This window comes from Scyliorhinus torazame, chromosome 3 (genome assembly GCF_047496885.1).
Source record: "Scyliorhinus torazame isolate Kashiwa2021f chromosome 3, sScyTor2.1, whole genome shotgun sequence".
NCBI classification, from domain to species: domain Eukaryota; kingdom Metazoa; phylum Chordata; class Chondrichthyes; order Carcharhiniformes; family Scyliorhinidae; genus Scyliorhinus; species Scyliorhinus torazame.
This window is the reverse complement of record NC_092709.1, coordinates 153,318,042-153,343,858: the sequence shown is the minus strand read 5'-3', so window position 1 is coordinate 153,343,858 and position 25,817 is coordinate 153,318,042. Positions and strand designations below refer to the sequence as shown.

At 42.5% G+C, this 25,817-nt stretch overlaps 1 protein-coding gene across 4 annotated transcripts in view; it reads right to left on the bottom strand.

Moving 5' to 3' along the window:
- The window catches only part of cpeb2 (cytoplasmic polyadenylation element binding protein 2), a 168,359-nt gene that overhangs the window by 38,826 nt on the left and 103,716 nt on the right, over nucleotides 1-25,817 (bottom strand). For 2 of the 4 annotated variants that reach the window (XM_072496400.1, XM_072496398.1), the window contains one exon: nucleotides 15,401-15,424. The exons of the other annotated variants lie outside the window; for them this stretch is intronic. In XM_072496400.1, coding sequence (XP_072352501.1) covers nucleotides 15,401-15,424 — 24 coding nt within the window. The remainder of the gene's footprint in view (nucleotides 1-15,400; nucleotides 15,425-25,817) is intronic. 4 annotated transcript variants of the gene reach the window in all.

The window sequence follows — 25,817 nt, the reverse complement described above, 5'->3', positions numbered from 1 at the left end:
TTTATACTGCATAAGACGAGGGTGTTGATTGGTTGACAAGTGGAGGCAGAAGGAAGGGACTGAACAGATTGGTAATAGGATCACTAATTTATGCTGTGCCCTATAGCGTGCTTGGTCTGAGGTACTCAAATTTCTTTCATTTTATAATTTGATTTGTTTGTGCCTCAATAAACGTGCTTGAACCGCACCCGCACTGTAAACTCACTTAAGTGGAAGAGGTAGGGCATTGCAATTAATGACACCTCCAAACAAGTGGTAAATCTCTCTGACAATGTATTCTGAAAGCGAGGAGCTTGTTCTTGTGCATGGCTTCAGTTTTTTGTGCCTTCGTTTCAAATCAAACTGAAAAATGTACTTTCTCAGTTTAAACTCCTCTATTCCTAGCTTTCCCACCACAATCCAGTGTCTAATGAAGGTGTTGAGCCCTTGTAAGAGTAATGAGCTGCACAATGATGTATATGGTAGACTCATGGCTCATTATGTGTAGGTCCAAGAGGCACAAAAGTGTTGTCCCTTTTCTTATTCATGACTGACTTGGCATAAATGGTTCAATGCGTTGCTACAACCAGTTCTGAACAGGTTTTCCACATATACGAGTGAAGGATTCCTTCACCTTTGCAAAGACCATACAGGGCCATAATGATGTGCAAGTCTTGTCCATGTATTCGTTCAATATTGCGAGCCTATTCACTAATGTATTGCTCAAGAAAGCCATAGACATTTGCAGGCTGTCACAATATGTAGGCTGGTTTAGCACAGTGGGCTAAGATGCTGGCTTGTAATGCCGAACAAGACCAGCAGCGCGGGTTCAATTCCCATTCCAGCCTCCCCGAACAGGTGCCGGAATGTGGCGACTAGGGGCTTTTCACAGTAACTTCATTGAAGCCTACTCGTGACAATAAGCGATTATTATTATAAATATCATGGCAATCTAGACATGCCACCATTGTCTGAATCTGTATCCATTGAGCTTATGAACTCTGCAATTCGTGCAGTTGGGTTCAGTTTTAACAACATCATGTATGCCCAAGTAGATTGTGTTGACAGAGAATCCCTTCTAGACCCAGTTTCTGCCAACATCTTTGTCGGTTTCGATGAGACACATATCTTTGTTGGAATGACCCCTAACCTCCTACACCTTTTTAGTTCTGATACGTAGGTACGTGATACGTTTGTTATACTTGAATCTGAAGCTGCATGTAATAATTTCCATACACACCTCAATGGGCTCCAACTTGTGCTCAAATTCACCTTCGAAATAGAGCAGTCAAATAAGCTCCTTTATGTCAACATGCTAGTTGAGAAATCTGTGAATTGATTCTCGACTACTGTCTACTGCAAGCCCACTTTCACTGGACTCCGCAAGCCGACCTCAAAGCCAGGTCCTGCCGGTATGGACCTCGTCTAATCCACGCCGGCGGGACTGGCCAAAAACGGGCGGCCACTCGGCCCATCGGGGCCCGGAGAATCGCCAGATGGGGGGCCCACTGCCAACGGCCCCCGACTGACGTGGCGCGATCCCTGCCCCTGCCCAAAAACCGGCAGCAGAGAATTCGGCAGCCGGCGTCAGAGCGGGATTTACTCCGCCCTGCCCGCCGTTTCTCCGACCCGGCGGGGAGTCGGTGAATCCCGCCCCTAATGTTGGATACTACGTTCTGAGTTTTGAAAGCTTGGGCTGGTTGAGTATGTTCAGTACTTTGCCTACTGTGAGCAGCTGAAGGGACATGCTGTTTCATATGATCCCCCAATTAAATTTTGACAGTTTTGTGTGCTACAAGATTGGCCTCATCTGCAACCTCGTATATAGGGCCCGAGGCATTTGTTCACCATGCAAGCTTGATGCTGAAATAGGACACATCAAGCCATCCTGTGGGATAATGTCCACCCCGATCAGGTCATTGCATGTTGTGTATCACAAACATATGACTGGACCCAACATCATCACTTTCAGTCCACTCTACCTCAAATTATTCTGGTAGGGTAAGGTGTCTCCAAAATTTGAGCAACTCATGAAGCTAGCCGTAGCAACACGAGTGGGATTCTCTACTAACAGAATGTTGCTGTCAAGCCAAAACTTGTTCTGCCTCCCATACAAATGAGTAATGTGGTATATGAATTTCAGTGCTGGTGTGATGCCAGGTATGTAGGTCCCAATGATTGGGGGAATCATATGAAACAGCATGTCCCTTCAGCTGCTCACAATAGGCAAAGTACTGACCATACTCAACCAGCCCAAGATTACAAAACTCAGAACATAGTATCCAACATTAGATGTGATTCTGCAAATTGGACAACATTTGCTAAACAATCCAAATTGCGCTAAGAATTTGTTCTAAGAATTACACTGACAACCAATTTAAGATAATCAGTTGAGCTTGCAGTTTGGCTCACTTGCACGTGCTAGGAGCTACACATTTTCACTCAGGTCTCCGTCCTTTGCAAATGGGAAAAACATGTCCATTGATTGCACCTTTGAACAAAAACTTGGGGGATAGCCATCCCCTGGTTCATTCTCCATGGCAATGACTTGACCAGAGGTAACCTGCCTGGTTTGAATTTAAATGGAAGATTGACAGTTAACTGTTCACTGATGCATTCTCCATAGCAACACATACCTACCAGAGTTCACTTGTCAACCAATCAGCACCCTCTCCTCATGAGCCCTTTGAGATTTTTGCTAATTTACCCTGATGCTTGCAAGATGAAAAGCTTTGACAGTCTGTCTCTTTTTTCAGCAAAAAGTTCTGTACAACTAAATGACTGCTTATTAAACCGTTTATATTCAACCCTGCATTCGAAGAGTCTGCAGAAAATTGAAAATAGTGAACAGCCTCATACATAAAAATTGCAGAATGGCATCTGTTTGATGGGCTAGAATATAAGAAAGCACGTGGCTGTTTGCTATTATTAATGAGCACTTCAGCATAAAGATCTATGTTCCTTCTCAGTGTACACCATGAAACACAGACCTATTCAATTTCTGCACTGCAAATTCTATGATTCTACATTTGCAACACTACAAATCTACTATTCATTGGATTGTTATATAATCTAGTCACTGCAAAACAACACCTTACAAGGCACGGGATCCAGAGCATACTCCATTATGTGGATCAAATTTACTTTTGGTCAAATATTTGGGATGGAGATTGCAGTTTTCATCTTCACCAGGAGAGAAATTCAAGGCAACATGAATATTTTACAAGTAAACAAAAGAAAGCTCAAAATATCTGCAAACATTTTTACCATCCTTTAAGGTAACAAACTCAGTAACAGACAAATAAATCAAGTAATCGGTTTATTGCTGTCAAATAGATGCCAATCTAATTCATCTGTCTGTTTCACATCACAGCTAAGAGTTCATGTTTTGCAGACACCTGGAATGATTAATGTAATTAACAAAATAGTACCATTGGTGTCTAAGTTGCCTGAAGTAAAAAGCGTACATTAAAGATGGCCTCATGTTTACAACATGTTGACTCAAGTCACAATGCTGTCAAACCTAGAGACAAAGTGCTGTTTTTCTAATAATGAAGGGGCTTTGGTGTTGAGCTCCAGCAGAGTTGAAACTACAAGTTTGTTAGAGGTAAATTGTGGTCCTATTTCTCTGGAATGCAATTTATACTATTGTCAGGACTTTTCAAATCAGTAATAAAAACACATCAGAGAAGAACTATAATTAACCCCAATTCACAGTTGCTAAAGTCTGTAAATATTTTCAAAGACGACTTAATGACCAAAATAGAAGCAAATGAAGAAGACGGGGCAAATTTATACAAGTTTGTAGTCGTCACATTGGCACACCAGAATCTGAAATTTAGCTGTACATCTCCACCAGATATTCTCATCATCTGACATATATGTACATTTAACCTGTAGGATATACAAGTAACATCACCAGTAGGTAACAGATTACTCACTTTACTGTAAGAATGAAACTACAAACAAAATATTGTTTCCAAATGTTTAAACCAAATTATGCTTTAGGTCAATGATCTTTCATCAGAACTGGAAAACGTTAGAGGTATAGCAGCTTTAAAAAAAGTTGTTGTTGTTGTCAGCCCCTCGATACGAGAATGATGTTTGCCAGGCTTCATGATTTGTGTCTACTCAGCTGGCCAATCCTAGAGCAAACAAGTCTTTGGGCAGGAAAGACAAGAGCTATCCTGAGGTAGGGTGGGTTCCCGAGCTAGGGTTCTGCTCCCTCTCCTTCCGCTTTCAGTGTTTCTCCACAGTGCAGTTTTTGTGGTCAGTTTCCGACTGTCTTCCAGATTGATGGATGAGGCGCCCCCACATGGCGCAGTTTCAAAAAAATAATGCTGAATCAGGAAAGCTTTAACATTTAACACATTCAACATTTTCAACTGGAAATGCTAACTTGATTTCTCTCTCTACAGATGTTGTCTATCCTGCAGAGTATCTCCAAGCATTTTCTGTGATTACTTAACTTGTGTTTGCAAAGTAAATATCAATTTCTGAGTATTAAGAATGCCTTACACAGAATCTTGCTGTCAGTTTTCATGGCCTTGTAAATTTATGGTTGCACAACTGTACTAAATTCCAAAGTTATACCGCTCCATCCACCACCTTAAACATTCACTTCCACCAACGCATAGTGGCAGCAATGTTTACCATGTACAAGTGCATTACTGCAACTCACCAAGCCCCTTCAACAGCGTTTCCCAAACCTTAGACCACTGTTACTCAGAAGGGCAAGAGCAGCAGATACATGGGGACACCACCATCTACATGTGTCACTCCAAGTCATACACCATCCTGACTTGGAACTATATTGTAGTGAGTTCACTGCAGCTTGGTCAAAATCCTGGAATTGCCTCCTAACAACACTGTGGGTGTACCTGCACTAGATGGGCTGAAGTAGTTAAAGGCAGTGGCTCAAGGGCAATTAGGGATAGGCAGCAAAGATTGGCCTTGCCATCAACACACAGATCCCATGACTGAAACACGAAATCTGGACTTGACAGTATAACCATACCCGCATTTTAAAACAAATTATTTGATGCAATGTGGGAATCGCGGGAAAAGCCAACATTTGCTGCCCATCCCTAATTGCCCTTGGGAAGGTAATGGGGAGCCACTGCCTTGAACTGCTGCAGTTTATTGCATTTACCCAATTGCCCTTAACTGAGTGGGCCATTTCAGAGGGCATCAAGGACCAACCACATAGCTTTGGATCTGGAGTCACATTTAGGCCAGACCAGGTGAGGATGGCAGACAAAGTGACATTAATGAACCAGATGTGTTTTACGATAATCAACATCATTTAAAAAAAATATATAAATTTAGAGTACCCAATTATTTTTTTTCCAATTAAGGCGCAATTTAGTGTGGCCAATCCACCTAACCTGCACATCTTTGGGTTGTGGGAGTGAAACCCACATAGACACGGGAGAATGTGCAAACGCCAGACCACAGTGACCCGGGGCTGGGATCGAACCCAGGCCTTCAGCCCCGTAGGCAGCAGTGCTAATCACGAAGCTACCGTTCCGTCCTCAGTGGTTTCATCAATAACATTGCACAAGTTATTACATCCCAAATTTTTACTGAATTCAAATTTCACACTCTGCGTGAAGGGATTTGAACCCAGCTCCCCAGAGCATTACCCAGAGGTCTCTGGATTACTAGTCCAGTGACAATACCACTACACACTAAAGAGGAAACACAGAGGGTTCTAAACAAAGAAAAAATATCCAAAACGATATTTACCCCGCATCTATCATTATTTTCCTTTAAAAACTTACACTTCTTTTGAAGTAGCTTATTCATTTTGAAAGAAACTAAAATGTTTCTTTGTCAATAACCAACAATAATAATGCATATGTAACATAAGTCCCAGAAGATCATTCTCTAAACATTTTCCAAGGAAACAGGTTTAATTCTAGTCTATGAAGTGGGCTACTAGCCCTCAAGGGTGGATCTTTCTGGACAATCAATAGCAATAGAAAATATATGCCAGGTTTGTTTTGGGAAAAGGTTAACCAAAAATTGTAGTTCCATAGGAAATAAGTAATCATGATTTTCCAGCATATTTTCAGGTTTTACTCGAGTGGAAAGAAGAATAGGATAATAATTTCTTTAGTTAGATAGAATTCAGAGGCACTACCCTGTCATGCCAACCAACAAGGTTGTGATTACGGCATGAGTTTACTCAACCCATCCAACAAACTAAAATAGCAATTTTGCTACAAAGCAAATTGAACATAAACCCCAAGCGCTTACGAAGACACTCTTCAGTTTGTGTCAATATCAGATTTAGATCCCAGGTGAAACTGGAAACTTATGAAGCCTTATTTTCTGAACTTATTTTTAGAAATTTGTACACTAAAAGCCATTGAAACCAAGTTCTTCTCCAAAAGATAATAAAAATGCCTCCCAATATTTTATACTGTATTTGCTGTGTAATGTAGTCCCATCAACATTAGGGAAACCAAACGCAGATTGGGTGACTGCTTTGTGGAATACCTCCGCCCAGTCTCCAAGCATGACCCCGAGTTTCGGGTTGCTTGTACTTTAATATCGCCACCTTGCTTTCCTACTCACATTTCTGTCCTCGACCTGTTATGATGTTCCAGTAAAACACAGCACAAGTTTGAAAAACAGCACCTCATCTTCTAATGAGGTACTTTACAGCCTTCAGGATTAAACATCGACTTCAACAGTCTCAAACCATGAACTTTGCCCTCCATTTTGATTCTTTTTTTCCACACTTGCTCTGGATAAATGCTTGGTTTCATTACCACAATTACCATTCCCTTTCTGTTCCATAACATCTTTGCCATTTAATCTCTCCCACCCTATATCCCAGTCCTTTCTTTTTGCTCTACTGCCCCCTCACCCTTTTTAATAGCATAAACCCCATCATATTTCTACCTTCCTTCAGTTCTGAATAAGACTTGTACTCAACTCAAAGTGTTCACTGTTTCTCTCTCCACAGATGCTGGAGTTTTTCCAGTACTTTCATACTGCAAAAGGCAGTGTTGGATACAAATCAATAAAATTATGTAAGATCTTGAAGAAGGATACTACTGCTCGGATGATTTTTGCATTTTGGCAGCAAATTACAATTCTTTGCTCATCTGCATGATCAAAACCAGTCACCTGCACTGATACATGTCGACACTTATTTCTGTTTATTAATCAGTCAGGCAAATAAATGTTACACCTGTCTGAAAAATATCCTTATTAACCCAATACAAAATTTGTGCGTAGTTGCCAAAAAGCCATCAGTTCCATAGTGGATAAAGGCATTGTTTGGTACGGCACTGGATTGCATTCTACATGTGTCCGCTGGACGTGTTTTCAGTGGGGTGGGGGAGTAACTCGGCAGCAACAGCAAAGCAACCCCACCCAGTGACAGCAAAGGAGCAGCAATATAATTCCAAGACAGGATGGTGCGTGGTTTGGAGGGAAACTTGAGGGGTGGTGTTCCCATCTGTCTGCTGCCCTCGTCCTTCTAGGTTGCAGAAAAGGTGTTGAAGGTGTCTTGGTGAGCTGCTGCAAAGCATCTTCTGCCACTATGCATCAATAGTGCAGGGTGGGAATGTTTAAGGTGGTGGGTGGGGTATCAATCAGTGGATTTTGTCTTGGATGGTATTGACCTTCTTGAGCGTTGATGCAGGAAAGTCTAAGCATTCCATCATATGCCTTATAGATGATGGACAGGCTTTGGGGCACTAGTTGATTTACTCGCCACAGATCCCATCCTCTGACCTGCTCTTGCTGCCAAAGTATTTACATGGCTGGTTAGTTCAGTTTCTGCCCAATGGTAACCCCAGGGTGTTGAATGTCAAGGGGGATGGTTGGATTTTCTCTTGTTGGAAAAGGTGGTTACCTCACATTTTTGTGGCAAACAACGATGGTTTCACGTTCAACATTACTGAGACCAGGGGCACCATGTAAAAGGACAGAAACAGATTCCCGTTCTGGGCACATTTAGCAGGAGGTTTCCCGGTGCCTGCAGCACAGAGAACAACACCACTCCTTAAGAACACTTTGCCTGTTTTTCTGGCCTCGGTGAGGAATGCCCTGCCAGGGCTACACTTACATTATTTCCTGCACTGAAGAGTATTCGCGTATCGCGGCGACATTTCGACCCCCCCTCAGCCACCCCAACGCAGCCTCCGGACACCCCAATGCACCCAAGCAACCTCTTACAGGGTCCTTGAGGTCCCCCTCACCCCACCTCTTAAGGACAAGGCACCCCCGGGCCTGATCCCTGGTATGGGCAACCTGGCACCCGGGCATGGGAGCAGGGTTTTGTGTTAAAATGGAAAGCAACGGGAAGGTCAGGGTCCTGAATGCGCACAGACCGAAGGTGCTCAAGCAAAGCGATCACCCTGTCTGCGTTTGGTCTCTCCAATACAGAGGAGACCACATTGGGAGCAGTGAATGCAATAGACCAGATTGAATGAGGTGCAAGTGAAACGCTGCTTAACCTGGAATGAGTGTTTTGGGCCTGGGATGTTAAGCATGGAAGAAGTCATCACTCATGGCACCTTCCCATGCAATTGCAGAAGGTGTAACATGCCCACATGTCTGTCCTTGGCCTGCTGCAATGTTCCAGTGAAGCTCAAGCAAATTGGAGGAACAACATCTCATCTTCCGGTGAAGCACACTAGTCTTACGGTCTCAACATCGAATTCAACAACTTCAGATGATTAGCTCTACCCCACCTCGACCCATTTGTTTTCATTTTAACTGTCTTTTACCATTTCTTTCTCTCGTCTTTCTTTATATATATTTAACCCCCCCTATATTATCCACCTTTCCTTGCCCTTTCTCCCCTTTGCTTCCCCCTTCCCCTCCCCCCACATCTACATCTGTCACAGTTTATCCTCTGATGTTAGTTTCTCTGCTGTTTGGCCTTTCACACCCTTTGTTCTCCCTGGGGACTGCCATTAGCACTCTTTCCCCGTGGTTTCTGTGGCTATTAGCAGTCCATTTTCCTTGGTTTCTGTGGCTATGACTCATCTTTCATTCTCATGCCACAGTATAAATATTTCCCACTTTGTCTTACACATTGACAAAGGATCATCTGGACTCGAAACGTTAGCTCTTTTCTCTCCCTATAGATGCTGCCAGACCTGCTGAGATTTTCCAACATTTACTCTTTGGTTTCAGATTCCAGCATCTGCAGTAATTTGCTTTTATCCAGTGTCCCTCCCAACCTGGAATTGCCACCTTGGAGCCCTGGCAGTGCCAGGGTCAGATCGAAGGTGTCCAGGTGTCAGCAGGAGTGCGAGGATATCACCCTGCCCAGAGCCTGACTACCCAGGGGTCTCCAATGGCCTGGGAGATCCCTACCCAGGTGCTCATACGCCTGATCCACATTTTTGGAAATCAATGCCAAACGGCAAGGTCTCCCAGGCAAAACGGTTAGTTCCAGGGCCCCGGGGAATACGGCACAGACATATTTAAATGAGCCAAATGCCGAAATCTCATGAAGCGTTTCAGGCACGCGAATCACGGGAGATTCAACTGCCTCGTAGTGTCACTAAGGTGCGACGAGGCAATTAAAGTGTATCCTAGATTTTAATTCCAGATTTATTCATTGAAGTTCAATTCCACAAGCTGAATGGTGTACCGTTAGCCTGGATCTTGAGATTGCTAGTTCAGTAATATTACCACTATGTCACTGCCACCCTCCCACACTGCCCCCTTACAAGATAGTTTGAACAACCATGTAGCTGCTGTTTCAAATGCTAAGATCTTCACTGGTTTTCAACCAGTTCATCAGCTCCATTTGTTGACATTCAATCTGGACATGAAAAACAGGGCAGCGTCTTGTTCTGAACAACTCGTGGTTGGTAATAGAGCACAGGATAATGGCTATGGAGAGAACAGGCCTCGTCTATTCCATATTTTCTGAAGCAGGTGCTATAACAGTGGATGCAATTAGGGGCCTGTAAAGATATTGAATTTTTGAAAGAAACACTAAGGAAGGAATATCCCATGTAGAAAATTTATATTGCTCAAGTTGAGCAAAAGCATCAATTGTACTGAGGTGGAGATGGTTGACAGCACCAATCTGTCCTGGTCCACCCACGTCGACGCTACGACCAAGAAAGCACAACACCCGTGTGGAGTTTGCATTCTTCCCCTGCTTGCGTGGGTTTCGTCCCCACAACCCAAAGATGTACAGGGTAGGTGGATTGGCCACACTAAATTGCCCCTTAATTGGGAAAAAAATAATGGGGTACTCCAAATTTACTTTAAAAAACGAAAGCACAACAGCACCTATACTTTCTCAGAAAACTATGAAAATTCAGCATGTCCACATTGACTCTTACCAACTTTTACAGATGCACCATGGAAAGCATCCTATCTGGCTGCATCACAGCCTGGTGTAACATCTGCTTGGCCAAAGACCGTAAGAAACTTCAGAGAGTCGTGAACACAACCCAGTCCATCACACAAACCCGCCACCCATCCATTGACTCTGTCTACACCTCCTGCTGCCTTGGGAAAGCGGGCAGCATAATCAAAGACCCCTACCACCCGGCGTACTCACTCTTCCAACTTCTACCATCGGACAGGAAATACGAAAGTCTGAGAACACGCACGAACAGATTCAAAAGCATCTTCTTCCCCGCTGTTACCAGGCTCCTAAGCGACCCTATTATGGATTGATCTGATCTCTTCATACAGCTTCTCTACTGAGTAGCACTACACTCCTGTATGCTTCACGCGACGCCTGTGTCTATGTATTTACATTGTGTATTTATATTTGCCCTATGTTTTTTTCTCATGAATGGAATGATCTGGCTGGACTGGACGCAGAACAATGTACCTGGGTACACATGACAATAAACAAATCTAAATTCCAAAGATTTGCCGGTTCATTTAGACAACTGAATAAATTAGAAACAAAAACAGAAAATACTGGACAGCCTCAGCAGGTCTGATAGCATGTGTGGAGATAGGAGGGAGCTAACGTTTCCATAAGACATAGAAGCAGAATTAGACCATTCGGCCCATCGAGTCTGCTCTGCCATTCAATCATGGCTGCTGTTTCTCATCCCCATTCTTCTGCCTTCTCCCCATAATCCCTGATCCCCTTATTAATCAAGAACCTATCTATCTCTGTCTTAAAGACAGAGTGAATTGGCCTCCACTGCTTTCTGCAGCAAAGTGTTCCACAGATTCACCACCCTCTGGCTGAAGAAATTCCTCCTCAACTCAGTTTTAGAGGATCTTCCCTTCAGTCTGAGGCTGTGACCTCGGGTTCTAGTTTTTCCTACAAGTGGAAACATCCTCTCCACGTCCACTCTATCCAGGCCTCTCAGTATCCTGTAAGTTTCAATAAGATCCCCCCTCATCCTTCTAAACTCCAACAAGTATAGACGCTGAATCCTCAACCACAACACATATGACAAGCTCTTTTTCAAGGGATCCTTCTGTGAACCTCCTCTGGACCCTTTCCAAGGCAATCACATTCTTCCTTAGATACGGGACCCAAAACTGCCCACAACTCCAAATGGGGTCTGACCAGAACCTTATACAGTCTCAGAAGTACATCCCTGCTCTTGTATTCTAGCCCTCTCGACATGAATGACTCTGGGTGGCGCTTGGTCAAAGCTAGAGAGAACTGGAAATAGGATCAGATAAAGACTGTTGTTTTTTTTGGAGAGGGGGGGTGGACAATAGGGCAGGATCGAGGGCCAGCTAAAGGTGGAGATTGACAAATATGTAGTGGACTGAAAGACAAAGGGAATGTAAATGGTGGAGATAATGACTAAGAAGGGTGCTGATAGCGGCACATTAAGAGATCAGAATGTGTAAATGGCAGAACAAAGATGAGCAGTGTATCAAGGGACAACCTGGAACAGGGAACAAATGACCCAAGCTGGGTGGGTGGGGGGGGAAGAGAAAGGAGGGGAGGCAATGGTGAGGGGAAAACAGAATGATGGAAGAAATTAAAATGAATTGATACACATAAAAATGGGGTGAAGGTGGAGGAGAGAGTTCACAGTTAGAAGTCCAGAAGGTTGCAATGTGTCTAATCGAAAGATGAGGTGCTATTCCTCCAGTTTGCATTGGACTTCACTGGAACACTGCAGCAGGCCAAGGACGGACATATGGACATGGGAGCAGGACAGTGAGTTGAAATGACAAGCAACAGGAAGGTCTGGGTCCTGCTTGTGGATAGGCCAAAGGCGTTCTGCAAAGCGGTCACCCAGTCTGCGCTTAGTCTCTCCAATATAGAATAGACCACATTGAGAGCAGCAAATGCAATAGACCAGATTGAAGGTAATGCACGTGAAGCGCTGCCCCGCTTGAAAAGAGTGTTTAGAGCCTTGGATGGTGAACAGGGAGGAAATAAAGGGGCAGGTGTTACACCTTCGGCAATTGCATGGCAAGGTGCCATGGAAAGAAGCTGAGGTGTTGGGGTGATGAAGGAGTGGACCAGGGTATCCCGGAGGAGATGGTCCCTACGGAATGCTAGCAGGGGGAGTGAGGGGAAGATATGTTTGGTGGTATCACTGGAGTTTTGCTGGAGTTGGCGGAACTGCAGGGGATGATTCTTTGAATGCAGAGGCTGGCGATGTGAAAAGTGAGGACAAAGGGTCCCTCTCCTGGCTCTGGGAGGGAGGAGCAGGGACGGGATGTGAAGAGAGCAGAGATGGGGGAAATGGGTCGGACTTGGTTGAGAACCCGGTCAACCCTGTTCCCCGACTCAGCCATCACCCTCTTTACCATGGATGTCCAATCGCTTTATACCTCGATTCCCCATCAGGATGATCTGAGCGCTCTCCGCTTCTTCATCAAACAAAGGCCTGAACAATCTCTATCTAACACCACCACCACTCTCCACCGTCTGATTGAATTTGTCCTACACTCAACAATTTCTCCTTTAATATCTCATTTCCCCCAAACTGAAGGTGCGGCAATGGGTACCCACATGGGTCCCGATTTTGGCCGTCTCTTTATGGAGTGTGTGAAACATTCCCTAGTCCAGTCCTACGGCTCCATCCCACAGCTTTTTTATTGGTACATCATCGACTGTATCGGTGCCGCTTCATGTTCACGTCTGGATCTGGAAAAAGTTATTAATTTTGCTTCCAATTTCACCCATCATCTTCATAGAATTATAGAATTTACAGTGCAGGAGGCCATTAGGCCCATCGAGTCTGCACCGGCTCTTGGAAAGAGCCACCCTTCCCAACCGCACACCTCCACCCTATCCCCATAACCCAGTAACCCCATCCAACACCAAGGGCAATTTTGGACACTAAGGGCAATTTATCATGGCAAATCCACCTGACCTGCACACCTTTGGACTGTGGGAGGAAACCGGAGCACCCGGAGGAAACCCACACACACACAGGGAGAACGTGCAGACTCCGCACAGACAGTGACCCAAGCTGGGAATCGAACCTGGGACCCTGGAGCTGTGAAGCAATTGTGCTAATCACTATGCTACCGTGCTGCCTTCACATGGTCCACCTGCCACTTCCCTTCCTTGACCTCCCTAGCTCCATTGCTGGACATAGACTGTCCAACAATATCCATCACAAGCCCACTGACTCCCACAGCTATCTCGAATACAGCTCTTCACACCCCACATCCTGTAAGGATTCCATCCCATTCTCCCAGTTCTTTCGCCTCTGACACATCTGTTTCAATGATGCCACTTTCCAAAGCCTTCTGCTGATATGTCTTCATTCGTTCTTAGTCGTAGTTTCCCACTCACTGTGGTCAACAGAGCTCTCAACCACGTCCGATCCATCTCCCGCACCTCTGCTCTCACCCCTGCCCCTCCCTCCCAGAACAGGGTCCCCCTTGTCCTAAATTTTCACCTCATCAACCTCCGCATTCAAAGAATTATCTCCTGCAGTTTCGCCAACTCCACCATGATGCCACCACCAAATGGATCTTCCCCTCACTCCCCCTTCAGCATTCCATAGGGACTGTTCCTTCTGGGATACCCTGGTCCACTCCTCCAAACACGTCACCCTGTTCCTGTGGCACCTTCCCATACAATCGCAGAAAGTGATCATCTGCCCCTTTACCTCCTCCCTGCTCACCATCCAAGGGCCTAAACACTCTTTCCAGGTGAGGCAGCGCTTCATGTGCACCTCCTTTAATCTGGTCCAATACAAAATTCAACCTACATTGGAGAGACTAAACGCAGACTGTGTGACTGCTTTCCAGAAATGGATAGGGTTCATCCGTGAGCAGGACCCATACCTTCCTGTCGCTTGCCATTTCAACTCACAATCCTGCCCACATGTCCACCCTTGGCCTGCAGCAATGTTCCAGTGAAGCCCAACGCAAACTGGAAGAATGGCACCTCATCTTCCGATTAGGCATGTTGCAATCTTCCAGACTTAACATAGAGTTCAACAAACTCAGAATGTGAACTTTTTCCTTCACCTTCACCCTATTTTTATGTATATTAGTTCATTTTAATTTCTTCTATCAATCGGTTTTCCCATACAATTGTCTCCCCTCCCCCACTTGGGCCATCAGTTCCATGTTTGAGGTTCAGTAAGAAGTCTTACAACACCAGGTTAAAGTCCAACAGGTTTGTTTGGAATCACTAGCTTTCGGAGCGTAGCTCCTTCATCAGCTACGCTCCGAAAGCTAGTGATTCCAAACAAACCTGTTGGACTTTAACCTGGTGTTGTAAGACCTCTTACTGTGCCCACCCCAGTCCAACGGAAGCATCTTCACATCATGTTTGAGATTACCTTTTGACACACCGCTCATCTTTGTTCTGCCAACAACACATTCTGATCTCTTAATATGCCACTATCAGTACCCTTTTTAGTCATTATCTTCACCATTTACATTTCCTTTGTCTTTCTGTCCACAACATTTTTGTCAATCTCTACCTATTGCAGACCATCTATACAGCCCCACTATTCCACATCATCCCCCACCCGATGCAAATCTGACCCTATTTCCAGTTCTCTCTAGCTTTGACAAAGAGTAATCCAGGCTTGAACCGTTAGCTCCTTTCTATCTCCACAGATGTGGTCAGACCTGCTGAGATTGTCCAGTATTTTCCGTTTTTGTTTCAGATTCCAGCATCCATAATAATTCGTTTTTATTTTTATGAATAAATCAGAATACTGTTTTACACCATGCTCAGGTGATCAAGCAACCTTTAATATAATATGCAGAATTCCAACTTTTTGTGAGGGAACAAGTTAGCATTTCATAATCCACAAGTATTAACTACTGTATTAAAGCATCAAGTCCAGGCTTACGATCATGCAGTTATTTTCTACACAACATGCAAATCTAACGAGAAATCAGTATCCAATCCATGACTCAAATCATTAATCAGCAAAAACAAACAACTACTGATCATTCATCAAATCACATTGATTTGTTTAAAGATAGAAGCCAGCACTAAAAACCAAATGTTTACCTCGTCTTCTCCCATAACTTCTTGCTGCATGCAAACAAAGAAGGATAAATAGGATTTGTCAGTGTGCACTTAAAGGTTTACAAGCAAGGTAAGCAGTTAAAATCAAAATATTTTTTAACAGAACTACTGAAATGGCTTTATGAGTTGTCATCTTTTTCTGTACACAATTGAATTTTGTTCATCTGTATACCTACAAGTCTCTTTTTAGAACAGTCATAAGCTCAAAATTGGCTTTCATACAAATGGCAAAACAAAATGCAGTGAGTTATGAAAAATTACATATGTGAACTAAACCTCTGGGATCAAACTCTGTACATTAATTGCAGAATAATTTGTCAAAAAGATTTTAGTATGCACCACTGTAGAACAAGTAATAAACATATACACAAGTGATTAGAAACTGCAACAAGCACTGCGTGTTTCAGAGCGGTCACATTTACTTGGCAATATGACATTTCTCGGGGCACAAATTCCCCCGATAGGTAGAACAGTTTATCGGTATCCAGAACCAGCATAATTATCACAAGAGCACAAAGAGTAGCCTTGAAAACAGGAAGAAGGTGAATGTTCCACTCATAGAATGCTTTTAGGAGGAAGGCTTCAGCAATACTTCACATAATTACAAAGACGACAATTATGGCTGGCCCCTTACTTGAATTTGACAGACGATCAAATATTTAAAGGTGTAGTGGGACTATTAAAACAAGATTATTTTTATCCTAGTTGCTCTTAAAAAACTGATGATCTCCACCTGTTTTTTTAAGGTGCACTGTTATCATACATAAAAATGGTTGGAATGAACATTTTTTTTACCAACCAAATATTTTACATGTTTAAATGTAAATAGCGGAGGTCACTGGGTCACCACAAGCTTGAATATTACTGTCAGATAATTAACAAATTGCTTTTTAACCAATTAGAATGAGAAATGATATTCAACACTTTTTTGGAATAAAATATGAAAATGAGTAGAATTTGATTGGATAAATAAATAAGTTATGTCCACTAAATGACTCTACTAGAGAAAAGATTTCATTTCATTGTATTAATTATACTGTATGGTACATCTGGTCAGGCTCTTTGGGCCAAGGCAGTTTATTAGCTTTTGAATGAAGCTGCACACATCTGTTCAGGTGACACAAATAAACTGGAAAGGTCACTGCTCAAATTGAGAGTCTAAACTGCACTCAACATAAACAAAGGTACGTTATCCGATGACATTTTCAAATAAATATATTTGTGCAAATGAATTATGAAGAAAACTATACAAAAGTACACCTGTGAAACATGCAGCAGACTGTGGAGATGTAGAATCACTTAGCACTTGTAAGTTGACTAGAAAATATTGAAGCAATGCACTAAATCACCTGATGGCACAGGATGCCAGAGTTTCCTGATCAGCTGTGCTGGCAGAAGGCAATGGAAAACAACTGCAGAACTTTGCCAAGCATAATCATGGACTAATCCAATGAACGTCTATGGTCACCAACAGCCTCTTAGGGCATGCAACTCAAGGAGGAGGAGGATAGATTACATTTGGGAATATTGTATCTGTTTGGGTCATAACACTTACAATAACTCGAACGACTATGGAGGAAGTACTGTCAAATCAGGAAGAATGTTGAAAGCCATTACCTTTCAATAACACGTTGACAAACTTTCAAATGTATAATTTGCTGTGAATCTTTGCCCTACTTTTCAAATGCATTTGAGAGAAGACCTGAACTTATGAACAGTTGAAACTGGCATAATGGAGAAGGTGTTCTTCAGATGTAATTGTGATTGCCTTTTTTCAGATTGGAATTCACATATTCCATGAAAAGACGACACCAACTAGAAATTGGGAGAAGAGTTAAGGAAGGTGACTGAAGGCAAGATTAAAGAGGTGGATTTTAAAGGCAAGAGATATAGTGAGGCAGAAGGGTTGAAGAAGAAAGAAAAAAGTTACAAGTTTGGAGTGTATTGGCTGAACACACATTTGAATTTTCTACTGTGGGTCATGAGGAGTGTCTGTGAAAATTTCAAATTTTAATCTCTATTTCCATTTAAACAAACATATCTCAACATCAACAGGTCAACATCCACTTTTAAAATACAGTTAGCAGAGTCAGGCATGCTTGGTTAAGAGTTGCTCTCGGAGACTGGTTAAGGTGGTAGCCCTTCATGGTTTGACTTCCAGGAACCAACTGCACTGCTTACTTTTCTGCAAAATGCTTGGTTCCTCCCATTAGTTACATCATCTTACCAAGCTGAAACACAATGTATCTAATTAAATACTCCACAGGAAGCCCTCTTAATCCAAACAAAAATCCATTAGCCCAAGCTTTTACGATGCTTTAATTGCACCCCTGGCTCCCAAAATGTCTAGTTGTCTTGCTCACCAGGATTTTTAAAAAACACCACTGCAGCAGACATATACACATTAACCCAGGTTTTGAACCCTTACAGCACCAAATACTTATAATACAGATATCTAAAATTCCAACATTCATCACAGCACCATGTTCCAATGGCTGAGTGCCGCTCTGAATCCTTCTCTCTTTTATGCAGACTACCTCATTCACTGAGGTGATCATGACTATTGCAATTTATTATACACTACAGTGGACAAGATAGCAACTGTTTTGCTCACCTATGCTCAATCCATCATAAGGCATTAACATAACAATGATATTGATGATTGTGGATTTTTAAGTCATTCAAATGTACATTAGATTATGGATACTTAATTAAAAAAAAAAAGATATAACTAGAAATTTGATAGTACCTTCAGCGTGAATGTTTCATCGAAACATGATCAGAAAAAAAGGATGTTACCTCAAAGGAGGAGATATTAGGATGAGTGGCCAAACAAATGGATGATGAACTGAGTTTTAAAGGAGGTTTTAAAGAAGTGGGCTTGTGGAGAAGTAAAGCAATTGTGGAGGGTATTCCAGTGTGTGGGACCTAGGCAGCTGAGGACATGGCTTCTATTGGTGGGACAAAGGAATGGGACGGATGACCAAGAGACCAGGATCACAGAAATAACAATGTGGGGATAAGGTGGGGTTGGGGACTTGTATTGAGCAATCAAAGCATTTTCGGCAATGGAAACACTGAATTACCCATTTGTATTTGAATGCACTAAATTTCTATCTTTGCCAACACTTCACCACAGAATAAGTTTACGATCATGAATCTTATAAAATTTTCTTGAACTAAAGTTGTAAGTTTCCAACCTGTTATTCACTTATGACAAATTTCAATGCATACATTTATTTGCCCTCTAAGTATAGTACATTTAGAAGGAGATGTTTTGATCATTTTTAATCTGGAATGCTGAAATGAACGAGTTTTCAGAAGTGAACATACAAATGTGTATGCCATGGTGTCAATGAATACAGAATCACGTGATAAACTAATGAGAAAAGCTAGCACAGTCCGCCAGCTTATTTTTAGGTTTAGAGTTAAATATAACTGTAGGAATACCAACAGTACATGCTATTCCTTAAAAGAGGATGCAAGGTTTCTCAAGAATCAGTGTTATTCATAATTTATATGAATGCTATGACTTTAGAATAAAAAACAAAATTTCTAAATTTGAAACTGATAAAATTTGGTTAGATGAGTGGGATTTAGAGAGGATAGTCAATACTGTACTGAGGAGGACTGCAACAAATTACAAGAAGGTGTCAATATACTTGCAGAATGGGCAAATAATTGGCAAATTAATTTCGACACATCACTCTCTTGCAGAAAGCCAGCAGGAGGCGAATGTGTTGAAAGTCCTCCTTCTATACAATGATTCCATGATGAGAAAAATAAAGCCACATATTCTGGAAAATAAGAGTCCAAACTGGGTAGACGAAAAAGGGGATCGAGGGTTACAATTGCTCAAAATCACCAAGGATAGTGATGTAGTTTAATAAAGCCATAAAAAAGCACTAGGGTTGAATATAATTGAACAGCAGAGAAGTGATGCTAAACTTGTATCAAAGCTTAATTTGATCACAATTGAAGAACTGTATCTTTGAGGACAGCACGTTAGCACAGTTGTTAGCACAGTTGCTTCACAGCTCCAGGGTCCCAGGTTCGATTCCTGGCTTGGGTCACTGTCTGTGCGGAGTCTGCACGTTCTCCCGGTGTCTGCGTGGGTTTCCTCTACTCAATGGGCAGAATGACCTCCTTCTGCTCTGTAAATTCTATGTATCTAGTTCTGATCACTATATTATTTTTAAGAAAGGTACACAGATACTGGAGAGGGGGCAGAAAATGATTTACAAAGACGATACCAGAAATGTAAAGTTAAACCTATCAAGGACAGATTAATGCACCCTCTCTCGTCTCATGGAAAGAGAAGGCCGAGGGGTGACCTCAAAGAAGTCTTCAAAATTATGAAAGATTTTGATAGATTAGTCACAGAGAAATATTTCTACTTGTGGTAAAGAGCAAAATCAGAGGCCATAGATATAAGATAGTCATCCAGAAATCAAATGGGAAATTTGAAAGAAACTACTTTATAGGAACATAGGAATTAGGAGCATAAGTAGGCAATTTAACCCTTTGATCCTGCTCTGCTATTCAATCAGATCATGGCTGATCACTTCCTGGTCTCAAAGCCACCTCCCAACCTGTTGCCGAAATCCCTTTAACCTGTTTTTAAAATCAAAAATATATCTATCTCTTTCCTGAAAATATTTAATGACTCAGATTCCACTGCACTAGTGGAGCAGCGAGTTCCACTAATTCACCACCCTCTAAGAGACGTAGTTCCTCCTCATCTCAGTTCTAAATCTACTGCCTCTCAACCTATATCTGTGACGTCTCATTCTAGATTTCCTCACAAGGGGGAACATTTGGTCTACGTTTACTTTATCAATCCATTTAGTATTTTATACACCTCAATCAGTTCACCTTTCATCCTTCTAAACTCCAGCGAGTATAAGCCCAAACTGTTTAATCTCTTCTCATATGTCAACCCGTACATCCCCTAGTGAACCTCCTCTGAACTGCCTTCAATGCCACCATATCCTTCCTCAAATAAGGAGACCGACACTGGAGACAATACTCCAGATGTGGTCTCACCAACACCCTATACAATTGCAACAACACTTCTCTACTTTTATAGAGAATGCGGGGAAAATGTGGAACTCGCTTTCAAAGATAGTTGCTGAGGCAACTAGTATAGGTACACTTAACAGAATTCTAGATAGCCCAACAGAGAAGGAAATAGAGCTTTTAAAAAAAATAATATGATGAGGAAGAATGGGAGAAAACTGAACATGAACTGGTTGGGCCAAATCGGCTGTTTCTGCATGGTGCATTCTTTGAAAAATGAAACTTTTGCTCTGGCTGGGAGCGGGCATGGACACAATAGGCCAAATTTAAGAACTTCATGTCATTCAATGGCACATAATTATTGGTGTAAAAATATAGCATACACTAAAATGATGCAAAACAAATTGAAATTTTGACAAACTGTAATTTTAAGAAAGTAATTTCAAGTTTTTCATCAATTTAAACAATACATTATTTTAAAACAATAGATCCTCTTCGTAAAAATATATACTGGCTGATTTATTTATTTCTTCCCAAAAATATAATCATGCTGTTTCAATGTGTATAGGCAACAGTACCTACGCAATAACGAGCAGGTTGTGGCGGTTGATCACAGGTGGGAGACTGTTGAAGGCTATGTAGCCACCGGCAGATCCAACCCAATATTGGAATTCAGAAAGAATGAGAAAGAATAGTGTGACATGGCTGCAGTCATAAAAGTTATTGAGAATGCCTTCTGAGTGTAGAGATCAGAGCATTGAACAGTGTGGTGGTTAGAAGGCAAGAAATAGGAGGAGTAGGCCATTCAGCCTGCCCGGCCAACCAATGAGATCAAGGTTGATCTTCTACTTCAACACCATTTCAGGGCATTTTCCTCATATCCCTTGATGTTTTCAAATATGCAGAAATCTATCAATCTCAGTGTTGAACATACACAATGATTGAGCCTCCACAACTCTCTGGGGCTCTGAATTCCAAAGATTCACCACCCTCTGAAGAAATTCCTCCTCTTCTCAGTACAAAATGGCCTTTCCTTTATTCTGAGACTGTGTCCACTGGTTCTAGAGCCCCTAGATAAGGAAAATAACTGTTGAGCCCTGTAAGAATGTTGTATGAATAAGATCTTCTCTCATTCTTCTAAACTCCAGATATTAAAGGCACAACCTATTTAATCTTTCCTATGTGATCCCCCAGGAATTAATTTAGTGAACCTTCATTGCACACCGTCAGTGGCAAGTATATCTTTCCCAAAACTGCACACAATCATAATGATGAATGGGGAGCTGAAAGAACTGAAGGGATGTCGGGACACTAGGGATGGAAAGGATGTTAGGACAGCAGAAGGGGAGAGCAAGTTGGGACAGCCAAGGTGGTGGAGAAGAAGCTTTGAGATGGGGCATTTTTGAGATGATGGTAGTTTTGAAAGGTAGAATGAAAACCTGAAGGAAGAATGCCACTGACAATGTAATGAGTACTAGGTCAAGAACAGAGTTGAAAGGAGTTTGAAGACGCATGGAAAAATATAAGCCAAAGGAAGATGGGGAGGAGTTTTGGGTGGGGGGTTGTCAGGGTTTTGGCTCGTCGGGGGAAGGAGAGGAAGCTGAGCAGATATCCTCAAGGTACAACAAGAAGTTGGAGCCCACGCAACCCAACATCCACTGCACATGTACAGTGAGATAGCTTTCAAGAGAGGTTGAGGTTAAAGAAGTAAAAAACTAAGATTAGAAAGGTCATCACCATATTTTTAAAAAATCTTGGCAATCACAAGGGATTTTCTGTTTTTCCAAAATTTTGTATTATTCAAGGACTGCAAGTTGATGTGGCATACATCTTTAGATTTTCATAGATTTTTGCTCAACAGGAAGCAAATACATCTATTACCATATGAACACAAACCATACCATAGCTTTTCCTATCATTCCCAATTTTTACTGTGCCGTCTGACATCAGAAATTAGGACAAACCTTTTTCAGCTCAGTGATGAGGCCACACTTAAATCCCAATTCTTCTTCCAGCTGTTTAAGTCAGACTAATGCTGGTTTTGTGTACACTCACTGCTTTCTGACTGAGGTGACTTCAATCAATCCACCAATCACAACCTTTGAAATATTTTCCATTCGCTGTTCTTATTTCATTGCCACCTTACCTTATGCACACCCCCATCCGTCCCACCAGTAATCACCACATGCAGACTGGGAGAAGTGTTGGAGGAGAGCATGGAGGAGAGTTTGCGTGCTCGGATGATCCCTTGAGAAATACCATTGAGACCATCTTGATCCTTTTGGAGCCACCCATGGCAGCAAGGTCGTGGTGAGGGCTGCAAAAAGACCTCAATAGCAGAACAGATGAAGGAAGACTGTGTGTCTCATCAGCTGCGAAGATGCAAAAAGACCACTGTGGCAAGGCCCAGTCATCGTGGTTCAATATATCATGAAAAACTGACCACCAACCCATCATGATCATGTAAGGCAATGACAGCACCCAAGGTTCCCACATTAAAGTCACATGTAGCCTTCTACCAGGGTCCAGGGCAGTGCATTTGGGAGTCTCAAGTCAAAAATATGCATACAAGCAACAGATGCAAGAAGGTCGTTGGACACCTTTGTTGGGACAGAGGCAATTGGGCAGCATAATCAATGACTGGGCAGTGGTGGCTGGAAAAGGTGCCCTAAACATAGGCTGTTCTACTTTCCCCCAGCTGGAGAACCACACCCTATCTTCCTGGTTAAAAAAAGAAAACTAGTTGGCATGTTAACGATAATCTCAAGAACTGCATTCATAATGACATGAGCTTTCAAGACTCCAAACTGACATCACCCCCACCCCCCCCAATCACTTCCTGGGGAAGGGGGGACTCAAGGAATAAACAGGGGGATACACCTTCTACTGGAAAGAAAAGGCCGTCAGTGACTCACGCGTCCATGAACTTGGATTTGCCACGCGGAATAGAATCTTGGATACACTGCTGGAATTCCCCAATTGTACAAATGACAGACTCATGATATTTCATCTACAGTGCAGCAGTAACCAATATACCACAACCATCAGAGCCTATGCCCTGATCATGGATTCTGATTAAATTGTTAAGGAAAAGTTCTATTCTGACATTGAAATCCTTATGGTCAACGCAAAAGAAAAGATCATCCTTGTGGGGGACTTTAATGCCAGGGTTGGCTGTAACTCCCATGTCTGGAACAGAACTATTGGGAAAAATGGGGTGAAAAGCCTCCTGGTGACAAAGTGTGCGCTGCAGGGCCTCATTATTACAAACACCCTCTCCCCCACAGGATGAATACAAAACCACATGGAGGCATCCTGGGTTAAAGCACTGGCACCTCTTAGACCTTGGGCCTGAACAACGGCAAAGTGATGCCTTTTATCACTTGATCCTTACAGGCTGATCCCTGCTCGATCAGTGGTGAACATCCAGCTAGCACCAGCACATTGGCAGGCCCATGGGAAGAGCAGTGTCTCAGCCCCAAAGCTGCCTGCTCCAGAGAGGAATTCCAAGTGCAGTTGAAGACCAATGGAAGGCCTTCTCACATTCTATTCAATTCCAGAACAGTGGGATCAAATAAAGTCAACTGTACTAGTGTCATGTGCCCAGACCAATGGGTTCGAGGAGCATCACCAAAACTGGTTTGACGAAAGCCAATGCTAAATTGTGAACAAAAATGAGCGACCTTTATTGCCTGTTGGAACAACCCAAAGTCGCAAGTCAAGAAGGCAACATTCTAACAGCTGAAGGCTCACACCCAAAGACAAATCTGGAAGATAAAAGGACGTGATGGAAAGAAAAATCCCGAGAGATCAAACAATATGCTGATCATTATGAGATACAAAGATATTTTGAAGTCACCAGGTCCATTGACCAAGGTCAAATGGACAAAATTCTCTTAGCTGACAGGATGGTATTTCTCTTCTTCAGGAAGACAGGATGGTGTTTCGCTTCTTCAGGAAGTCAATGCTATCCGTCAATGCTGGAAAGAACATTTACAGCAACTCAACCATGAATCCAGTGGCAGCTAATACTCTCTAGGGTATCCTCAGTGTCCTGTGGTAGAATCCATGAGTGAATCATCAATGGAAGAGCTGCAACAAGCAATCAAGTGGATGAAAAACAAAGCCTGCTTTCCTGATGGCATTCCAGTTGAAGCCTTCAAAGCTGGTTAGCTTTTGCTCACATCAAGACCCCACATACTCATCCTATGGACTTTGTAGAAACCCCCAGCCCCCTACCCACTCACCATCCTGCCCCACAACTTCAAGATATGACAATCTTTATGAAGTGTGAAAAGAACATTTTGTGGAAACTAGCAAAGAATTGCCCTCTTATTCCTAGGAGGAAAATCCTGAATCACCTGTTGACTTCCTGGGGCAGGGTGGGGAGGAGGGGGTGGGGACAGAGGCCACCACTGGCCAGAAACTTAACTGGACAGATACTTAAGCACTCAAGTTAGCAATGAAGGGCAGAGGCTGGGTATTCTGTAGTAAGTGCCTCACCTCCTGGCACCCCAAAGCTTTTCCACCAGCTATTAAGGAACAAGTCAGGACTGTGATGGAATACTCTCCACTTGCCTGGACGAGTACAGCTCCAACACTCAAGATGCTAAACAACATCCAAGATAAATTAGCCCGCTTGATCAACACTATATCCACCAACTTAAACATTAATTTCCTCTACCAGTGCAACCTGGCTGCAATGTGGTGCAATCCAGAAACTCACTTAAGTTTTTTTCAACAACGCCACTCAAACCTGTGACCTGTACCACTTCGGTCAAGATTTCCAAGCACATTGGAAACTACCGCCTCCAAGTCACATAGCAGCCTGACTTGGAAATAAATAAACATTCCTTTATTGTAATTGCATCAAAATCATGGAACTCCCTACCTAACTGAACCTTCACCACATAGAATACAAGGTGACCCACCAAAACCTTAAGGAAAGTTAGGAATAGGCAATAAATGTTGCTGTTGCGGGGGTACCCATATACTGTGAATGAACGGATTTACAAAATGCTGTGGCATGATAATGTTTGTTGCTTATTACATACAGATACACAAAATAAGTTGCTAGCAACATCGAGATGAGAAGGAGGAAAACAAATCTGATAAACCAAGTTAGTAGATTAAAATCAAGATGTAGGAGGCTGACTTGTTAAAAACATATTTAACCATAGCTCAGGACTCAATCCAAAGCTAAAGTAAAATGCACAGAAATTAGGATGGTTCGAAGGCTCAGCTAACCCTCAAAACAAAATGTTGAAAGATAATCAGATAGCTGTGAGGCAACTGCTCAATTTGTTTCAAATGATAGAATTTGTGCTTCTATCAATTGCGAAAGGGGGCAGTAAAATGCAATGAGCAACTCCTATTGGGT